At 37.8% G+C, this 16634-nt stretch overlaps 1 protein-coding gene across 1 annotated transcript; it reads left to right on the top strand.

Moving 5' to 3' along the window:
• The first annotated feature begins 215 nt into the window (after positions 1–215).
• On the top strand, positions 216–12313 carry NHLRC3 (NHL repeat containing 3). The gene is made up of 7 exons (XM_025874995.2): positions 216–512; positions 952–1104; positions 1406–1553; positions 3716–3916; positions 5939–6030; positions 9150–9262; positions 10013–12313. Exons 1-7 carry the CDS (start codon positions 429–431, stop codon positions 10263–10265), a joined length of 1044 nt encoding a protein of 347 aa, XP_025730780.1. The 5' UTR covers positions 216–428; the 3' UTR covers positions 10266–12313.
• Positions 12314–16634: the final 4321 nt, after the last annotated feature.

The raw sequence follows: 16634 nt of genomic DNA, 5'->3' as shown, positions 1-16634 counted from the left end.
TCATCTTTCAAGGATAACATCTCTATGTTTTGGGTTTGAGTGTGCTTGACTCTGATTTTTCAATCCGAATTTTTAAAAAAATGAACGTCGAGTGGTTAAGGCATATCTATGGATGCCCTTATTTTTGGCGGACGGGAGAAGTCAGCCGCCTGGACCGCCCCAAGGGGCGAAAAGGGGCGGTCAGTGGGTCAGCCCGAGCCACGTGACCTGGGGGCGTGGACCCGGGAATGTTCCGGGAAATCGCTACCCGAGTTCTGATTTTTTTTTTCACGCGAGTCCGGTTCTCAAACCCTGCACGTCCAGGGAGACTGAACTGGAGATAGGAACTTCGGCTCCGAGGTGGGGCCGACGCCGTGTACAGCGACGAACCGCGTGGAGCTGAGGCTGTCTGGTGGCCCCCAGCCGCCTGCGGACCCTACCGTTTCGTCATGGGAAGATTCTGGGTCTGCCTGGCCGGCGCTGGCTTCCTTCTTGCATTACTGGTTTTGCATTCGCGTTTTTGTGCCTCCCCGGTGAGTTGAGCAGGGGAGAAATGTCTGTTGGGTGTGTGGATAGCACTGTTGAGAGGCGACCGGCTGTCTTGGGATGGAGGTGGCGGGCCCTGGCGCCCGCACTAGCTTGTCTTTGCAAAAGCTGCACGGGGAGCGGAACTGCCGACGTCCTGTTTTGTCTCTTGGTGTTAAAAAGTTTGTATATGATACATCGCCATTTTCCTGTTTTCTTTCTTTCTCCAGATCCCACTACATCTTCAAATAATTTGCAGATTTGTATTGTGATCACTTTGGTCTTTAGACTTGTAAACCCATTTCTTCCGAATCATTTCTGTCCAGCAGTCTCAACACCTCTGTGTCAGCTGTCAGGGCATGCTTGAAAAATAAGCCCTTTTTTTCCCTTTGTTTTCTTAACGTAGAGGGTAAACGGAATCTTAATCTTCTGATTATTTTTTTAAAGGTTTTAAGGAAATTTGCTTTTCAAATTTCCTGGAGAACCAAGGAAATTCCTTACCGGCTGGATGTGGGTTGGCCTAAGCACTCAGAATACTTCACTGGAGCAACATTTTGTGTTGCAATTGACTCCCTCAGTGGATTGGTTTACATAGCCCAGGTTAGTAAAATTGGGATTAAAAAAAAAATTATGAACACGAAAGAAACAATTTCTTCTTGTTTTGCTGTACTAAGTAACCATATATGTTTATATTATGCTGTTTGTGAAGTTTTTTTGAGTTGGTTTTAAGTAAATACTTTGGTTTTGAACGTAGTAGATATTGATATTGTTAGGTTTTGAATCTCGTTTTTTAAACATTAAATTTCTCGATTAACCTTTAATTTTTGTTTCTCTCTACCAAAATAAAGATTACTTTCTAAAAACTGATCCTATCTAAGCAGTTATTTTTATATACCTTCAGAGAGGGGATAACATCCCAAAGGTATTAGTGTTCACAGAGGATGGATATTTCCTACGATCCTGGAATTATACAGTTGACACACCTCATGGTATATTTGCAGCCAGTACACTACATGAGCAGTCTGTCTGGATCACGGATGTAGGAAGTGGTATGTGTAGTAATATCTATTAAATTTTCTTGCTAGAAATCATATTTTTGCCCATGTTCTTGCTTGTATGCTTTAAAATCAAGAGTTGCTAAATCGTAATTTCTTTAATTATTTTTGAAATCACTTGTTTCTAAAAACCTCTATATTGTGCTTCTGTAGAGTCAAGATATTTAACAAGGAGGCTATAATTATTATGGTTTTTCCTTTAACTTGTCAAGGGACTTTTCCTCTTTAAAGCATCAGTTGTGAGACCATACTTTCAGGGATCATTTCTATGATTTGTTAATGCATCAGTTGCTCTTCACAGCAATTTTAAACCTCTTCTATGAAGCCCAAAAAATAGCAATCTCTGTAAGTTAATGAAGGGAGTCCTTGTCTTATTTTCCTTTACCAGTTCACTTTCAAAAGAAATTGTGCTAAGAAACCAGAACTGCTTTCTTGCCCAAAATGCAAGATTTGCAGAGACAGCTGGTGTTAAATGTTTCTGAAATCCTACCTACTGCAGCATGTCTGAAATCTTCTTTCCACCAAATACTTTTAGTAGAATGTGTTGCAAATCAAAGTAGGGACAGTTGGATTTATAGCTCTGGATGTTTTCAGAGATAGCTGTTTGCATGTTCTTGTGGCTTAAGACAGTACCAGAGATAACCTGGCATTATTATCGCAGGATCTCAGGAATGAATGTGATCATAAAGACAGTCTTTGGCCCAGTTACAGTCATGGCTTGAAGGACATCCTGTTTCTTCATTTCTGGCAAATTCAGATACCATTTTGGAATTAATGAACTCTCAGTTTTTGTTAGAAGTGCCATTACCGTTTGTTCTCAGAACCCAAAAGATTTCTGAGCCTCAGCTAATTTCATTGCTTTCAAAATGTATTTTGGATGATAAAATTTTGGTTAAACAAAAAATCGAGACTACTTCTGAGTACCTTGTAATGCTATAATGAAATATGACTATTTTGACTTCTTTTTTTCCCCCCAGAACTCCCTGTTAAAGGCCTTTACTCTTTAATTTATTCCATTCATGTGATCGTTCTTTATAAAATACTTCATTGATTCCCAGAAATAAAAAAAAACACAAAATGACCTCTTTTTTCCATTAAAGGGTTTTTTTTTTCATGCACGGATCTGAAGACACTTTTTATATTCCTTCCCATTTTTTGAAGAAATACATTCCCTTTAATAAAAACGTGGCTGTAAATGAGCCTTAAAAAACAAAACAAAACGATGTTATATACTGGTGTTCTATGTCTTTTGCCAGTTCTTTAGAAACTTTGAAGGTTGCTTTCTTTAATAATATTTTGTTCTCTTGTTGCTACAAATTACCTCAAGCATTCAAATCAGGTATAACAATAAAAACGTTTTTTAAGATAGAATTGTAATGCAAATTGATTCACTTTATTGCCAGTGAGTTCATTGTATCCAGTTCATCTTTTGCATGCCTACCAGTTAGTTTGGTCTTGGTATGCTTACTTCAAGTTGATTTCTGTTAACCACATTATGTTTTTTTCCTAATTACTAATACTGTACTTTATGTTTTCGCTTGTAAGATAATTTTAATTCAAAGAAGTCTTGATATAAGTGAGAAAATAAGGTACTAGTGATTTAGAAAGATTTATTCTCTTAGGAAAAAAGTTAATGGGTTGAGTTTTGCACTTGTTTCTACTATGAGAAAGTGTAGTTTTAAAAAAATATGTATTATAGTGACCTTTTTTGTTGACCTACTAAAATTTGAGATCTGCACATGACTGACTGAAATAATGATTTTCAAACATAAGTTCCTTTCCAGTTCCTTCTTGATTTCTTTTTGCAAGGAATGTTTATTGAAAGTTGTACTGTCATACTTATGATTACAAAAGAAAATGATGTGCCTATAATTTAACATCATGAGCCTTCTGTATAAGGAGCCAGTTTTGTTGGTCTTATTTATTTGAATTTAAAATCTACTTATTTTGGAGTACCTGAACTTTAATTCATGACAGATTTGGTTGTAACTAATGAAGAAGCTCTGTTGCTTGTGAACTATAGCATTTAATTATCTGAGCCTATTAACTTTTTATTACTGTCAAATTCTATTAAATTCTTGCTCTCTGCTTACTTGAAAAACATGAATGTTTGGACAGTGGTTATATTTGTAACGTGTGCATGTTTTTCTTTATAGGATCCTATGGTCATACTATTAAAAAATACAATTCCTTTGGTGATCTTGTTCAAGTCTTGGGTACCCCAGGCAAAAAAGGCACTGGTTTGAATCCCCTGCAATTTGATAATCCCGCAGAATTATTTGTAGATGACACAGGAGATATTTACATTGTGGATGGAGATGGAGGATTGAATAACAGATTGATCAAATTGTCCCAAGGTACATGGCTTGCATGGTATCATAAGAATCCTTTTTAATAAGTTGGTTGTATTTAATTTTTCAATACTTGGTTTAATATTATAACTAGTGTGTGTGTGTGTGTGTGTGTGTGTGTATTTTTTTTAAGAGAGAGAGAATACGATCTGAGGGTGGGGGCCAGGGGGAGAGGGAGAGAGACAATCTTCAGCAGACTCCACACCCAGCGAGAAGCCTGACATAGGGCTCCATCTCACGACCCTTGAGATCATGACCTGAGCTGAAATGTAGTTGGACTTAACTCACTTGACTGAGCCACCCAGGCACCCCTACAACTATTGTATATTGTATTATATATGAAGCTGTGTGTAAGGGGCTCGAGTGGGATGTGGGGGATGGCCAATAATAAATGATTCTGATAATATGCTTGCTTATTCCTTTGAATTAAATTGGAGGCAGTTTGGGAATTTATAGCGGGCTGAAGAAATAAGTGTTTGTCCTATCCAATTAAGAAAGAGAAGGTTAGGAACCTGGCATCCCAGAGCTGAGAGACCCTTCAGTTTGATTGATCAGCTAAAGTTTCATTGTATTGATTGCTGTATGTCCTCAGTAGTATTCTAGGTGCAGGTCTATTTCAGATGAAACTGCTAAATGCTACTCTATGGTATTGATTGTTAAAGTAAAATAAGATTTGGAGAAGGAGAAATTACTGTTGACTGGATAAGTAGGGCAAGCATTCATAAAGCAAGTGGTTCTTGAACTAAACTGGTTTTGGTGGGAGGAGAAGATGGATGGGAGGAACATTCACAAGGCTCTATCACACAAGGTCTACAGGTAATTAGCAAGTCTTCTAGGAAGGGAGCTTAGGATGTAATTTTGGAAGAGTTAGAAAAAAAGATTTGAGATGTTCTTGAAGGCTTATCTAAGAATTTTGAAGCCATAATTTTGCTTTTAAAATGTCTGAGGTTTTTTTAGTAGGAAAGTGATGTTATAGAAGCAGAGTTTTTATAAGACACAATACTGTATCAGGATGTATTTGCAGTAAGCTCTGTCATTTGGACAGAGCATAAACTCCTACATGAAGGTTATATGGTTAAGTTATTACCCAGTAACTAAGTTTGGTGGTGATAGTTAAAGGGAGGTGGTGCAGATAAAGCAAGAGTCAAAAAAATGCTGCGAAAGAAACAACCAAACTCAGGAGACAGATTGATACAGGTATCTTGGTTTCTTGTGGCTGCTATAAAAAATTGCCACAGACTGAATAGCTTAAACAGAAATTTATTCTCTCATCGTTTTGGAATCCAGAAGTCTGAAATCTATAAGGCCAGCCCTGCTCCCTCTAATGGCACTAGGGGAGAATCCCTCTTTGCCTCTTCCAGCTTCCCATGGTTCTAGACATTCTTGGCTTGTGGCAGCATATCTCCAGTCTCTGCCACTGTCTTCAGATGGCTGCCTTCTGTGTGTCTCTGTGTCTCAAATCTCCCTCTCCCTTCTCTTACAAGAACACTAGTCATTGGATTTAGGGTCCACCTAAATTTAGGATCTATCTCATCACAAGATCCCTAACTTCATACATCTGCAAAAGTCTATGACCAATAAAGTCACATTCACAAGTAGAGAAGTACCTGTGACTTGGTTATATCTTTTGGGGTAGAGGTAAAATTCAGCCTAGAACAGGGGTAATAAGGGAGACAGACTATAAAAACATAATGTGAATTTTTAAGCTCACAGGAATTGTAATACCAAATAACAGAATAGTTGGGAAGGGAGACACTGACATGAATCACACAGTGGTTTTGAGTGATGATAAACTCAAGTGGAGATAGTCAGTAAAGAAGTTGATTAATTGCTTGAAACAAAAGGAATTTTGGGGGGGGTAAAGCATAACAATTAGGCAAACTGGTATATACACAGAAAGCCAAGAAATCCTGATCAATTGGGGGTATAATTGAATAGTTTATTTGCAACTTAAGCCATAAGATATAGCACGCAGATATATAAGGTAGTTTATGTGTTGCTCTGACCAACTATGTTTGCCATTGTCAGATTTCATGATGCTTTGGCTGCATGGAGAACGTGGAACGGGGCCTGCTAAGTTCAACATACCTCACAGTGTTACCGTTGATTCATCTGGTCGGGTAAAAATACACTGTCATTGTGTATGGAACTGTGTGTCTGAGTGTGTGTGTGTGTGTGTGTGTGTGTGTAGGCGTATGGACCTCTGTATGGATCTTGGTGCACATGTGTGTCTGGATATCTGAATATGTATGAATGTTCGTGGTTATGTGTATCTGGGTGTGTCTGGGCAATTCCTCTGGGGCTAGATATACCCACGTATTCTTATAAATGTTCATGTCCTATAATGAAGAGAGTTCCCCAAATATTTAGAAATGAACAAGATAGATTACCTGTGTCACTTAAAGGTGGAAGGAACAAATAATGGAATAGAACTTAAGTTACCTGAAAAAGGAAAGAGTTGCCCTCCTACTAAGAAAACTACTAGGAGTGTTTGAATATATTTTTAATTTTAGAATTAAATTAATTCTAGAATATGTTGATCAAAAGGGAGATGAGAGAGATTAATCTTGGATGCTTGAAAATAAGAGCCACTCAGGCAACTTTGTTCTCACTAGCTCCACTCTGGGGAATGGAAAATTTTAACTGAAGCATTTCTTTCTTTTTCTTTTTCTTTTTTTTAAGATTTTATTTATTTATTTGAGAGAGAGAGAGAGAGAGAGCATAAGAGGGGAGAGGCTCAGAGGGAGAAGCAGGCTCCCTGCTGAGCCAGGAGCCTGATGCGGGGTTCAATCCCGGGACTCCAGGATCACGGCCTGATCCGAAGGCAGTTGCCCAACCAACCGGGCTACCCAGGCACCCTTAACTGACGCTTTTCAACCCATTTCTTTTTCCCCACCCTATCCACTGCTACCTCTTCTGCTTTTATCCACCTTTAAGCATATATATCAACTTTCTTGGGGTTACTTTCCTATGACCAAACCCCCACCGAAAATGTTTTATATTAGTTTCTCCTTCTGTTTTCCTGTAGTAGCCTGTACTTTGCCGTTATAGTAATTATCACTCTATAATATGATCAGTCGTCTCCCTTAACAGAATGTAGGCTGTATGAGGGCATATACTGAATCTCTTTTGCTTTATTATATCTCAGTGCCTGACACACAGTAGTCATCTTATGAGTAACTGTTAAGTGACTAAATGTCTTGCAGGATGGATGCATGAAACTATCTTGGCTTCATACTGTTAGAAATTTAATCCATTTCTACTTCTGATTCTGTGTTCAGTAAACGACCTTTGGATTGTGATTTGGCTTGCTATGTAGACAAAGTGAGAATGTTTTGATCATAAAATCTTCAAGTATTTTCCATTGTGGATAGGAAGATAACTGAACCTGTGAGTTTTGTTTGTAAATGGGAAGCTAGAAAGTTGGAATTCTGGCTTTAAACACATTATCCTCCTGAGCCCGGTTAACTACTTCCTTCATTGAATAAGAATAAGATCAAGTTTCTGAGCAGGCAAGACCTAGACCCAGGTGAATTCTCCATAGTGATAAGTGCCCTTTTGAGAAAGCTTGGAGAACATTTGATGGGGATACTCTGGCATTACAGAATGATGAAAACTGAGGGTGTTCATTTCCGCACACTTGTGTTTTAACAACAGTCAATGCCATTCAGAGCATTTTACGTGATTAACTCATTTAGCCATCACCTCAGCCTATAGGAATAGTTAATTAGCTCCAGAGCTGAACTTGCTGCTGGTTTTTTGTTTTTTTGTTTTTAAGATTTATTTATTTGAGAGAGAGAGAGACTGAGAGAGAAAGTGCATGCACGTGCACATATGCAGGTTGGGGTAGGGAGAGAGGGAGAGGGAGAGAGAGAATCTCAAGCAGACTCCCTGCTGAACGCAGAGCCTGATCCGGGGTTCAGTCTCACAACTCTGTGGATCAAAAAAAAAAAAAAACAACCCTGTGGATCATGACCTGAGCTGAAATCTCAAGTCGGGGGCTTAACCAAACGGGCCACCCAGGCGCCCCTGCTATTGCTTCTTAAACAAGATTTCTCATAATCAAGATTTGTTCAGTAGGAAAGATAATGCTAACAATCTAAAATATTCAATCCTGGGGTCTAAACTATATTTCTTCCTTAGTCACTCCTCTAAGGCAGTAATCCCAAAATCTTCATCCTTACTAAAGAATCATGAATCAGGAAAGGATCTTGAGAAATTATCTTACTTAGGGATCATCAACCTTTCTAAAATGATACAATGAGTCTGTGTTTGTTTCTTATTATAGATGAATTTAGTGGCTACTAAAACTCACAGGCATTGACAGATAACATTGTCAGGGTTACCCTGAGGAAATAGTGCTGGAATCCACAAACCCAAGAAATCCAGTGATCCTGAAAGGAGGAGGTAGAGGTCAGCAGGGCTGGCCCACACTTCCAGTCCATTCTTACATACCCCTCTACAATCCTAGCCTCATATCATAAAATCATTTCACTGTATGTATGCCGTAGGTTGCATACATTAAAAATACAGTACATGAAATGTCATTTAGAGTGAATCTGTTTTCCTGTTTTATAACAATAATTTCCTTAATAACTCATTCCAGCCTATAGCAAAATTAAATTAAACCTGTTGTTAGCTTACTGTCATTCTTGAGATGCTACTAAAGTTTTCTAAGCATCCTCTTTCAGTGGTTTGGCACTTTGGACATTCTTTGGTAACTAGCAGGTAGATGTTTAGTGATACTGCAATAGGAATGAATACGTGGCTCCCCCCTAGCCTGAGCTCCTGAGGAACTAGGCTGCATTTCTTTGTCTTTGTCTTCTAACCTAACCCAGGGACTGACAGGTTGGCAGAACTCAGCAGGACAGAGAATGCCTCTTGGAGGAATGAATGAATTCTCTTGCTTCTCAGTACTGTGCTAATCCTCTGCATCACAACAGAAGACCAGTTTTTTTAGTTACTCAAATGTTTAGTAGAACAGATCATTATGTATGGGCTTTGGGTTAAGACAGGTGGCCATAAGTGGCTCTCCCACTGTAAGCTCACTTCGAACTTTAATTTTGTGTCTGAAGATAGGGCTTTTAATAACTTCTTCTTTGGGGTCCTCTAAGTACTAAATGAGGTGGTGTATGTGAAACTAATGGAAATAAAACATTCACACCTCCCCTCTCCCCTTCTGTTTTCTTTCTCGTTATGATGTGGATCTTTTCCTAGAAACACTTTTTTGGTTTCTCAGGTGTGGGTTGCTGACCGAGGAAATAAAAGAATTCAAGTATTTGATAAAGACACCGGGGAGTGGTTAGGAGCATGGAATAATTGTTTCACGGAAGAGGGACCTTCTTCAATCAGGTGATTTTTTTCTTTTAAAATGCTCGTTTTATTAGGTGGGTGGGGGATGGGCTAAGTGGGTGATGGGCATTAAGGAGGGCACTTGCTGTGATGAGCATTGGGTGTTATGTGCGAGTGATGGATCACTAAATTCTCCCCCAGAAACTAATACTACACTATGTGTTAACTAACTACAATTTAAATAAAATCTTGAAAGAAAAAAAAATGCTTGTTTTATTTGGTTTATGTTCGTTTCTCTGAAGAGCTAGCTGAAAGTTTAAAATATTATTAATTTTCAGCAGGTGAAAAGGGGACAGAACCAAGTATGCATAGAACACGTAATGGTATTTTAAATCCCAAGCAGAGCGAAAGCAGTTAAACTCCCCGTGCACTGTGGGATCCAGGTCTCAGAGATAACATATGCTGGACCTCCTACAGCCTTCACCCTCGGGATACATGTGATGAATTTCTAAACACAGAATGAAAATAGAAATCTTGAGTCTATGGTGTCAGCCTAGTACCGACTTTCCATTAGTTTCATTTTGTGTGGTACTCGCATATTATTTTTGTTTGTTGAAACTCATCTTTGGCTATGTCTACCATCACAAATCTATTCCCTCATCAGCAGACTTAGACAAATTTTAAATTCTCTTTGGCATCCTTCAGCAAGTGGAGATGTCTATTGTTTAGTGTCACAGGAGATAAAAACGTTGAGAAAGTCAACATTTATATTAATTTTGCATACATTCTATAAAATGTCTTTCTCCTTAGATTTACTCCGGACGGGAAGTACGTGGTTGTAGCCCAGCTGAAACTTAGCAGGCTCTTACTGGTGGCAGCGCCCCCAGTGGGAAGCATCAGTAACTGTTCTGTAATCGGCTCGATCCAACTAGCAGATCAAGTTTTACCTCATCTCTTGGATGTCAGTGGGAAGACTGGAGCAATCTATGTAGCAGAAATTGGAGCAAAGCAAGTACAAAAATATGTCCCTATGAATAGCTATTCTCCTTCATTCGGTTCGTAATGTTTCCTTTCGTGGAGATCTTTCAAGCGGAAGTTCAGATTCTCAAATTCATTGTTAAGCCCTTACAAATAATGTTCAAGCATAAAAAAGTGTTTCTTTATTTTTCCGTGACCTGGTGATGAGAAAAAATTGTTTTTATATCCTGAAGAACCATATGTTTTGTTGCTCTTCTTGTGACTTAGTTTTACTTGTAAGTGCATTAGAATATTTTAATGAAGGAAATGTAATATTTAAAAAAATGGAGTTGGAAAGAGGGACTGAGGTTGTAACCTGGGTATTTGCTCTGGTAGACTAATTTTCCCTGGGAGGAAGAGGGAAAGGAATAAAAATGAGTTTTGCAGGATATCTTGAATTTTATGAGAAGAACTGCAAACCTCCAATTTGTTCACCTTATATAAAATGTACATTTTGAGAGATCAAGTCAGATGGGCTCTTGATTAATGAGTACCCATAGGATGCTAGCTCCTAAAGAATCAGAGATGAAGAAGCAGGTTTATCTTTGTGTGCCTTTTCAGGAGCTTGTAGTCCACTGGGGAGACAAGTGTGCAAACTGATACAACACGGTGACAGCAAGGCTTAAGTGTAGCAGGACTTTTGGAAGTTGGAACATTACTTCTGACAGAGGGAATCCGGGAGATTTTGCCAGGAAAGTCAATTTGAGCTCCAACTTGAGAAACTGAAAGGGGAAAGAAAACAAGGTGGTCCAAGTGGACAAGTGGTAAAAAGTTACAAACTTGCTGGGAGCTTTGGTAGGCTTTCTTTTAAAAGCCCATCTTGGCTTGGGTCCTTTAGCTGTAAAATACTTAATCTCAACCTCTCAGTGTAGGAATAAAACAACAGGCATTTAAGCACTTTACTGAAAGGGATCTTTACAAGTACTAACTACAATGTTGTTTTTTTTTTTATTAAAGGTAACATTAAAAATTGGGGCCTCTCTTCAGGGCCTCTTTCCTTTCTTTTTTCTTTTTGTTAAATATGTACTCTGTTCATTCCTAACATCTGTCCACCTCAAAGAAGTTTTAGAATTATTTATATGGGGATGTGTACTGAACACTTTGCACTATTAAGGTGAATAATTTCTTACCTTTCTAGGCCTCTCTACCCCTTTGGTTTTAATATTTGCTTCTCCTTCTTTTCAGTTTGTTCTAGTTTATTCTGGGTTTTGGTTGAACCTGGCCATATGATGATCTTTCAGATCATTCCTCCCCTTTTCTTGTATCCATCTCCTCCTTTATGCTAGTCCTGCCCTGCAAATCATGCAGCATGTGAGAAGTCCTGAGCTGACTTTTCTCATCACCCATTATGACTGCAGTCTGTTTTGCAGACCTCAGGGAATTCAAACTATTTTAATGCTTGAATCATGTCTTGATGCAGTTAGGAAGGTAAATCAACCAACAGGAAACTTCGTGTTCCAAGGCCTTTGATAGGTGTGTTTGTGCCACTCATCAAGCTGTATGATCTTAAATGAGTTTTTCTTAGTTTTTTCTCTTTAGTAAAAATTCCTTCTCCAGGAATGCTGTTAGGATCAGGTGTATGACAGATACAGATGTACCTTCTGAAATAAATGGTTTGGAGTACTTTAAAGGCAGAAATTCTTAACAAAAATCCTTCTAAATGTGCTATTTACCTGCTATCAACCATCAAGTTTGCTTTAATTGTGCATTTATTGCTTTTTTCAGAACTTATCCTCATGAACTTTATGCAGCTTAGCCAATACAGTAAATTTATTTGTATAAAAAGAAAGTGATTTGAGGGTTTTGTTTTGTTTTTAAGCCAGGACAAGAAGTGCAAATGTCTCTTAGGAATGCAGGTTAGGTAAACTGATCTTGTCCTTTTAAAAATGTTATATTTAACTTTACTTTATACCAGATTCTTATAAAACTTGCTGAAAATTTTGTTGCCATATGTCTTGCTAGAAGTGTCTGTTAGCATCCCTGTAATCATAGTATTTCACTTTTTTTCCTTTGGATTAATTGATTAAATGATTTGAGAAAATGTCTTATTGTCATTTAAAAGATACAAATTAAGTTTTTGGAAAGAAAAGACAATATTATCTGGCTCTCTATTTAATGTTTGATTTTATTGTTATAAAAACAGTTTATAACTTCTTACTCCACTGAAGAATTTCAGCAATCCTGAAATCACAGGTTGGCGCTGTGAGAATATCCTCCTTCATTCGCATGTGAAGTATAAGCTGAAGCACATTTTGTTAGAGGTCGCCCAGAAGTCCAAAAGAAAACAGCCTGGCTGAGATGGGGTGTGGGTACAAATAATAGTGATACTAGCTAACTCCATATATTTGTGCATTGGAAATGGAACCTCTTTATGCCCCTACTTTCTAGGTCTATTAGGGGGTGTGTGTGGTGGGGTGGGGGTGGGGTGGCTTCTAAATTGGAAAACCAAAGGAAGGCTGGAGCTATCTTCCCTAACCTCCACCGTGACGTCGGGTCTCTGCAATGGAATGTTTGTGTCCTCAGAGAAAACCTGTGCGCAATCTGATGGTAAACTGAGAAGACCCATGTAATTTGTGCTTAGATCACTTAACAGATTAAAAGACTGCTTCAAGCAGTGTGGCTGTCAGGCTAAATAAAGGCACTCAAGTCCCAACTTCTGTTCACCTTTGTTGGTTTTAAACACTGGATTTGAAAGCAGGATAGATTGGAGAGCCCACAGGACAACTGGAAACTGTCAGATTTTTGCTCCTTTGACTCACCAAATCCGTTCGAATCATTAAAAACAAAAAAACAAAAAACTTGAATGTATGACTTTATTTTACTCTTGACTCTAAAATTTCAGCAATAATCAAATAAAAAAACTTTTTAGAAAAGTCAGAGTAAGATTCATTTATTCAACAAAAACATGAAACAACAAATGTGTGAAGGCACTTAGACAAGTGTTCTCTGCCTTGGTAGCTGACCATCCATCTGGACAAAGAAGCCCAGAAAACCATTTCCTTTCACTCCATCCTGGGGGGTTGCCTTATTTGGCACTTAGGTTGCATTATATTCTTGATACAAAAGAGGGCAGTAGAGTCTTGCTTATGAGCATTTCTTGAACCCAGCTGTGGGCCTTCCTTATACTTCTATTTTTTTAAAAAATTGAAGTTAACCATACTTTTAATTTTTCTTCTTTTTCTATAGCTTATATATCTTGAGGAAATTAGCTTATAGGTGACATATTTTCCAAGGGTTATTGGAAATTTTTATTGTTTAATTGGACATTTCCGTGTTTAAGAAAAACAACTTTTCAATAAAAGCCAAACCAACAGCCAGAAGTGAATAATTCATTTTAAACTATAACTTGACTATGAGTTTAGTACAATAGAAAATGCATCCGTATTAACAGAGAATTATTCCTTTTTTCCTTACTAGATTTTTGTTTGTTTGTTTTAAACAATTTTGCCTTGTGGTTGCTGACCATCTTATAAATAAAACTTGATTATTTATGGAGAGGCCAAGTAATTTTTCCATCAGACACTTAGCCATAGAATCCATGAGTTTATAGGGTAAGTTAATCCTTTAGACATTTAATGACATGTAGATAGTACCTTTGTATGTAAGAACTGAGTGGAATTTAAGCAATGAAAAATAGCACTTTTTGAAACTTTCATTTCTTCCATTGTAAACAATGAAAGGATATTTGTTACGATTTAATTCTGCTTGTATGTAATTTATGCCAAAGTGGCCTATCTTGGGGCAGCCTGTTTTTAACCCCTACAATAGTCTTATGACCCTGGTAAACAGATTTGTGGTGTAGTTTCTTTTTGGATGCTACCTTTAAGAGAGAATCCTACAAATAGACTCTAATCCAAAAACAGTTGACCAAAATAACATGGTGTTTGGAAATAATTCTGAGACCTTCAAAGGGTGATCATATAGTAGCATGAACAGACTTATTGAGCTTTCCTCCAGAATGAAGATAACGAGTAGAAATAACAGTGTGGCCAGTTTGTCCAGCTTACGGAAAGAACATTCTAGCAAAGAGCTGTGTAGCAGTGGAACAGACTGTGTTCATATTCAAAGTGGTAAAGTTCAGTGAGTCAGAACTTGAAATCTAGAGTTTGGTTGACTGGGGTTCCGATCCAGGCCCTGCCACTTACTTGCTGTGTTGTTTTGAGACTGCCTCATTTTTCTCTTTTGTGAAACGGAAATGATAGTATTTTCCTCATGGGATCATTGTGAATAGAAATGAAATCATGCATGTAAAACATTACACCTAGGCCCTGACACACAGTAAGCACTCACCACACCTTTTTTGTGCTATGTAAGCCAGATATGGGCAGCCGTGCCACCTTTGGGCTGAAATTCTTACTCTGGGAAAATGGTGAGACCAGATGACCTTCCCTGTTGTATGATTCTGTTTAGTCCCACTATTGAGAACTAAAGATATAGTTGTGATACATTAAGTCGTCTATCATCTAGAAATGGCCACTTTTAAAAAGCAGAGATATTTTCAGTTCTCACTAAAGCTATTTTTAGTCATCCAGCAGATGACTACATGTTAGATACCAGGAATATGGTGGTGAGCAAGGTGAAGACTCCTTTTCTGGAATATACATTCTACTTCGGAAAACAGAACAGTTTGAATGAAAAAAGTGAGATTCTGACTAGAATTTGTGGTAAATATTAACACTTGGTTGGCTAAATAAACACCCATTCAACTTTCTTATCTTGTATACCACCTTGAAGACTGGAAGAGTGAAGTGCTTGCTTTCTCAGCTTAACTGGCATCTAGGGGTAGTCACATGATGTGATTCTGGCCAATGCAATGTAAATGGAAGTCTACTGGGAGATTTCTGGAGAATCATTTGCTTTTTTAATTAAAAAAAAAAAAAAGTAGGTATACTTAGCACCACTGCCTTCTCCCTTCTTGCCTGACTTGAACTTGAGTGTGATGCCTGGAGTTGCAGCAGTCATCATGGTACTATAAAGCAACAAACCCAACATTCTTAAAGAAGGCAGAAAGATAGGAGGAGGCTGGGTTTTTATGATTGGGGAACCACTGTACTGACCTGGTAATCCCTTTCTCCAGATATTTTATGCAAGATAGTTGAATGTTTTAGTTATTTAAGCCACTGTTTTTGTTGGGTGTCTTCTTACAGATAAAAAACATTCCTAAGAAATTCAATATTAAATTCATCTGCATTAGTTTGGGATGGATATTTTTTATAGTTTTAAGAGTCTATATCCAGGAAAATAAGTTACTCTGCTTTTATGTCTTATTTTATGTCCTTTGATAAGATTTTATTGTTTTTTTTTTTCAATTTAGATTCCGTGCATTTCTTTTGAGACACATTTAGGTTCCTGTGTCAGATTTATCCTTTGCATTTATTAATTGTAGCTATTAGGGTAGGATTCCCCTGCCCCCCTCTTTGAGAGAGAGAGAGAGAGCACGGAATGGAGTAGGGGGTGGGTAGGAAGAGGGAGAGATGCTCTGCAGAGCCTAACTTGGGGCTCAACCTCATGACCCTGGAATCATGGTCTGAGCCAAAATCAAGAGTCGGATGCTTAACTGACTGAGCCACCCAGGTGCCCCTTTTTCCCCATTTCAAATTACTTTTTGGTGGCATAGAGAAAAGGTATCAGTTCTTTTTATGTATGTGATTTCTATTCATCTTAATAAACTCTTACTAATTTTAATTATCTATTATAGATACTCAGATTTTCTAGGTATACCACTCTGAAAATAAAGGTAACTATACATCTTCCAATTATCTATTGCTCGTTTGATTTTTAAAATTTTAATGCATTAGCTACCTTGTTCAAAACAATGTTAAATGATAGTAGTGATATCAAGTATCTTTATCTTATTTCTGATTTTAATGGAAATAATTGGTACTTTGCCAATTAATACGATATTTGCTATTGAGTTTTGATAATTTTCATATTTAAGTAGTTTTTTTAAGATTTATTTATTTGAGAGAGAGAATGAGACAGAGAGAGAGAACATGAGAGGGGGGAGGGTCAGAGGGAGAAGCAGACTCCCTGCCGAGCAGGGAGCCCGATGCGGGACTCGATCCCGGGACTCCAGGATCATGACCTGAGCTGAAGGCAGACGCTTAACCAACTGAGCCACCCAGGCGCCCTTTGGGTAGTTTTTTTAATCTCAGGATTTTATTAAGAATCACTGCTTAATTTTATGATGGCTTTTAGCATTGATGTGTACAATATGTTGATTAATTACAGGTTTTTTTTCTTATGGTTATTGTTGGAAAACTTGGTAATAATTTCTTGCTTGGAACTTTTATTCTTAAAAGAAAGAGGGCAGTAGAGTGTCATTATGTAGAATTTATCAATTAATTATGTTCCACCCATCTCCAAAAGGAATTTGAGCCTCTTTACAATAAAATTTCTAAGATACATTAAAATA

The sequence above is a fragment of the Callorhinus ursinus genome, unplaced genomic scaffold (assembly GCF_003265705.2).
Source record: "Callorhinus ursinus isolate GAN/ISIS: 27379988/994484 unplaced genomic scaffold, GSC_fseal_2.0 scaffold7, whole genome shotgun sequence".
Classification (NCBI taxonomy): domain Eukaryota; kingdom Metazoa; phylum Chordata; class Mammalia; order Carnivora; family Otariidae; genus Callorhinus; species Callorhinus ursinus.
This window is presented reverse-complemented; position numbering and strand designations above follow the sequence as displayed.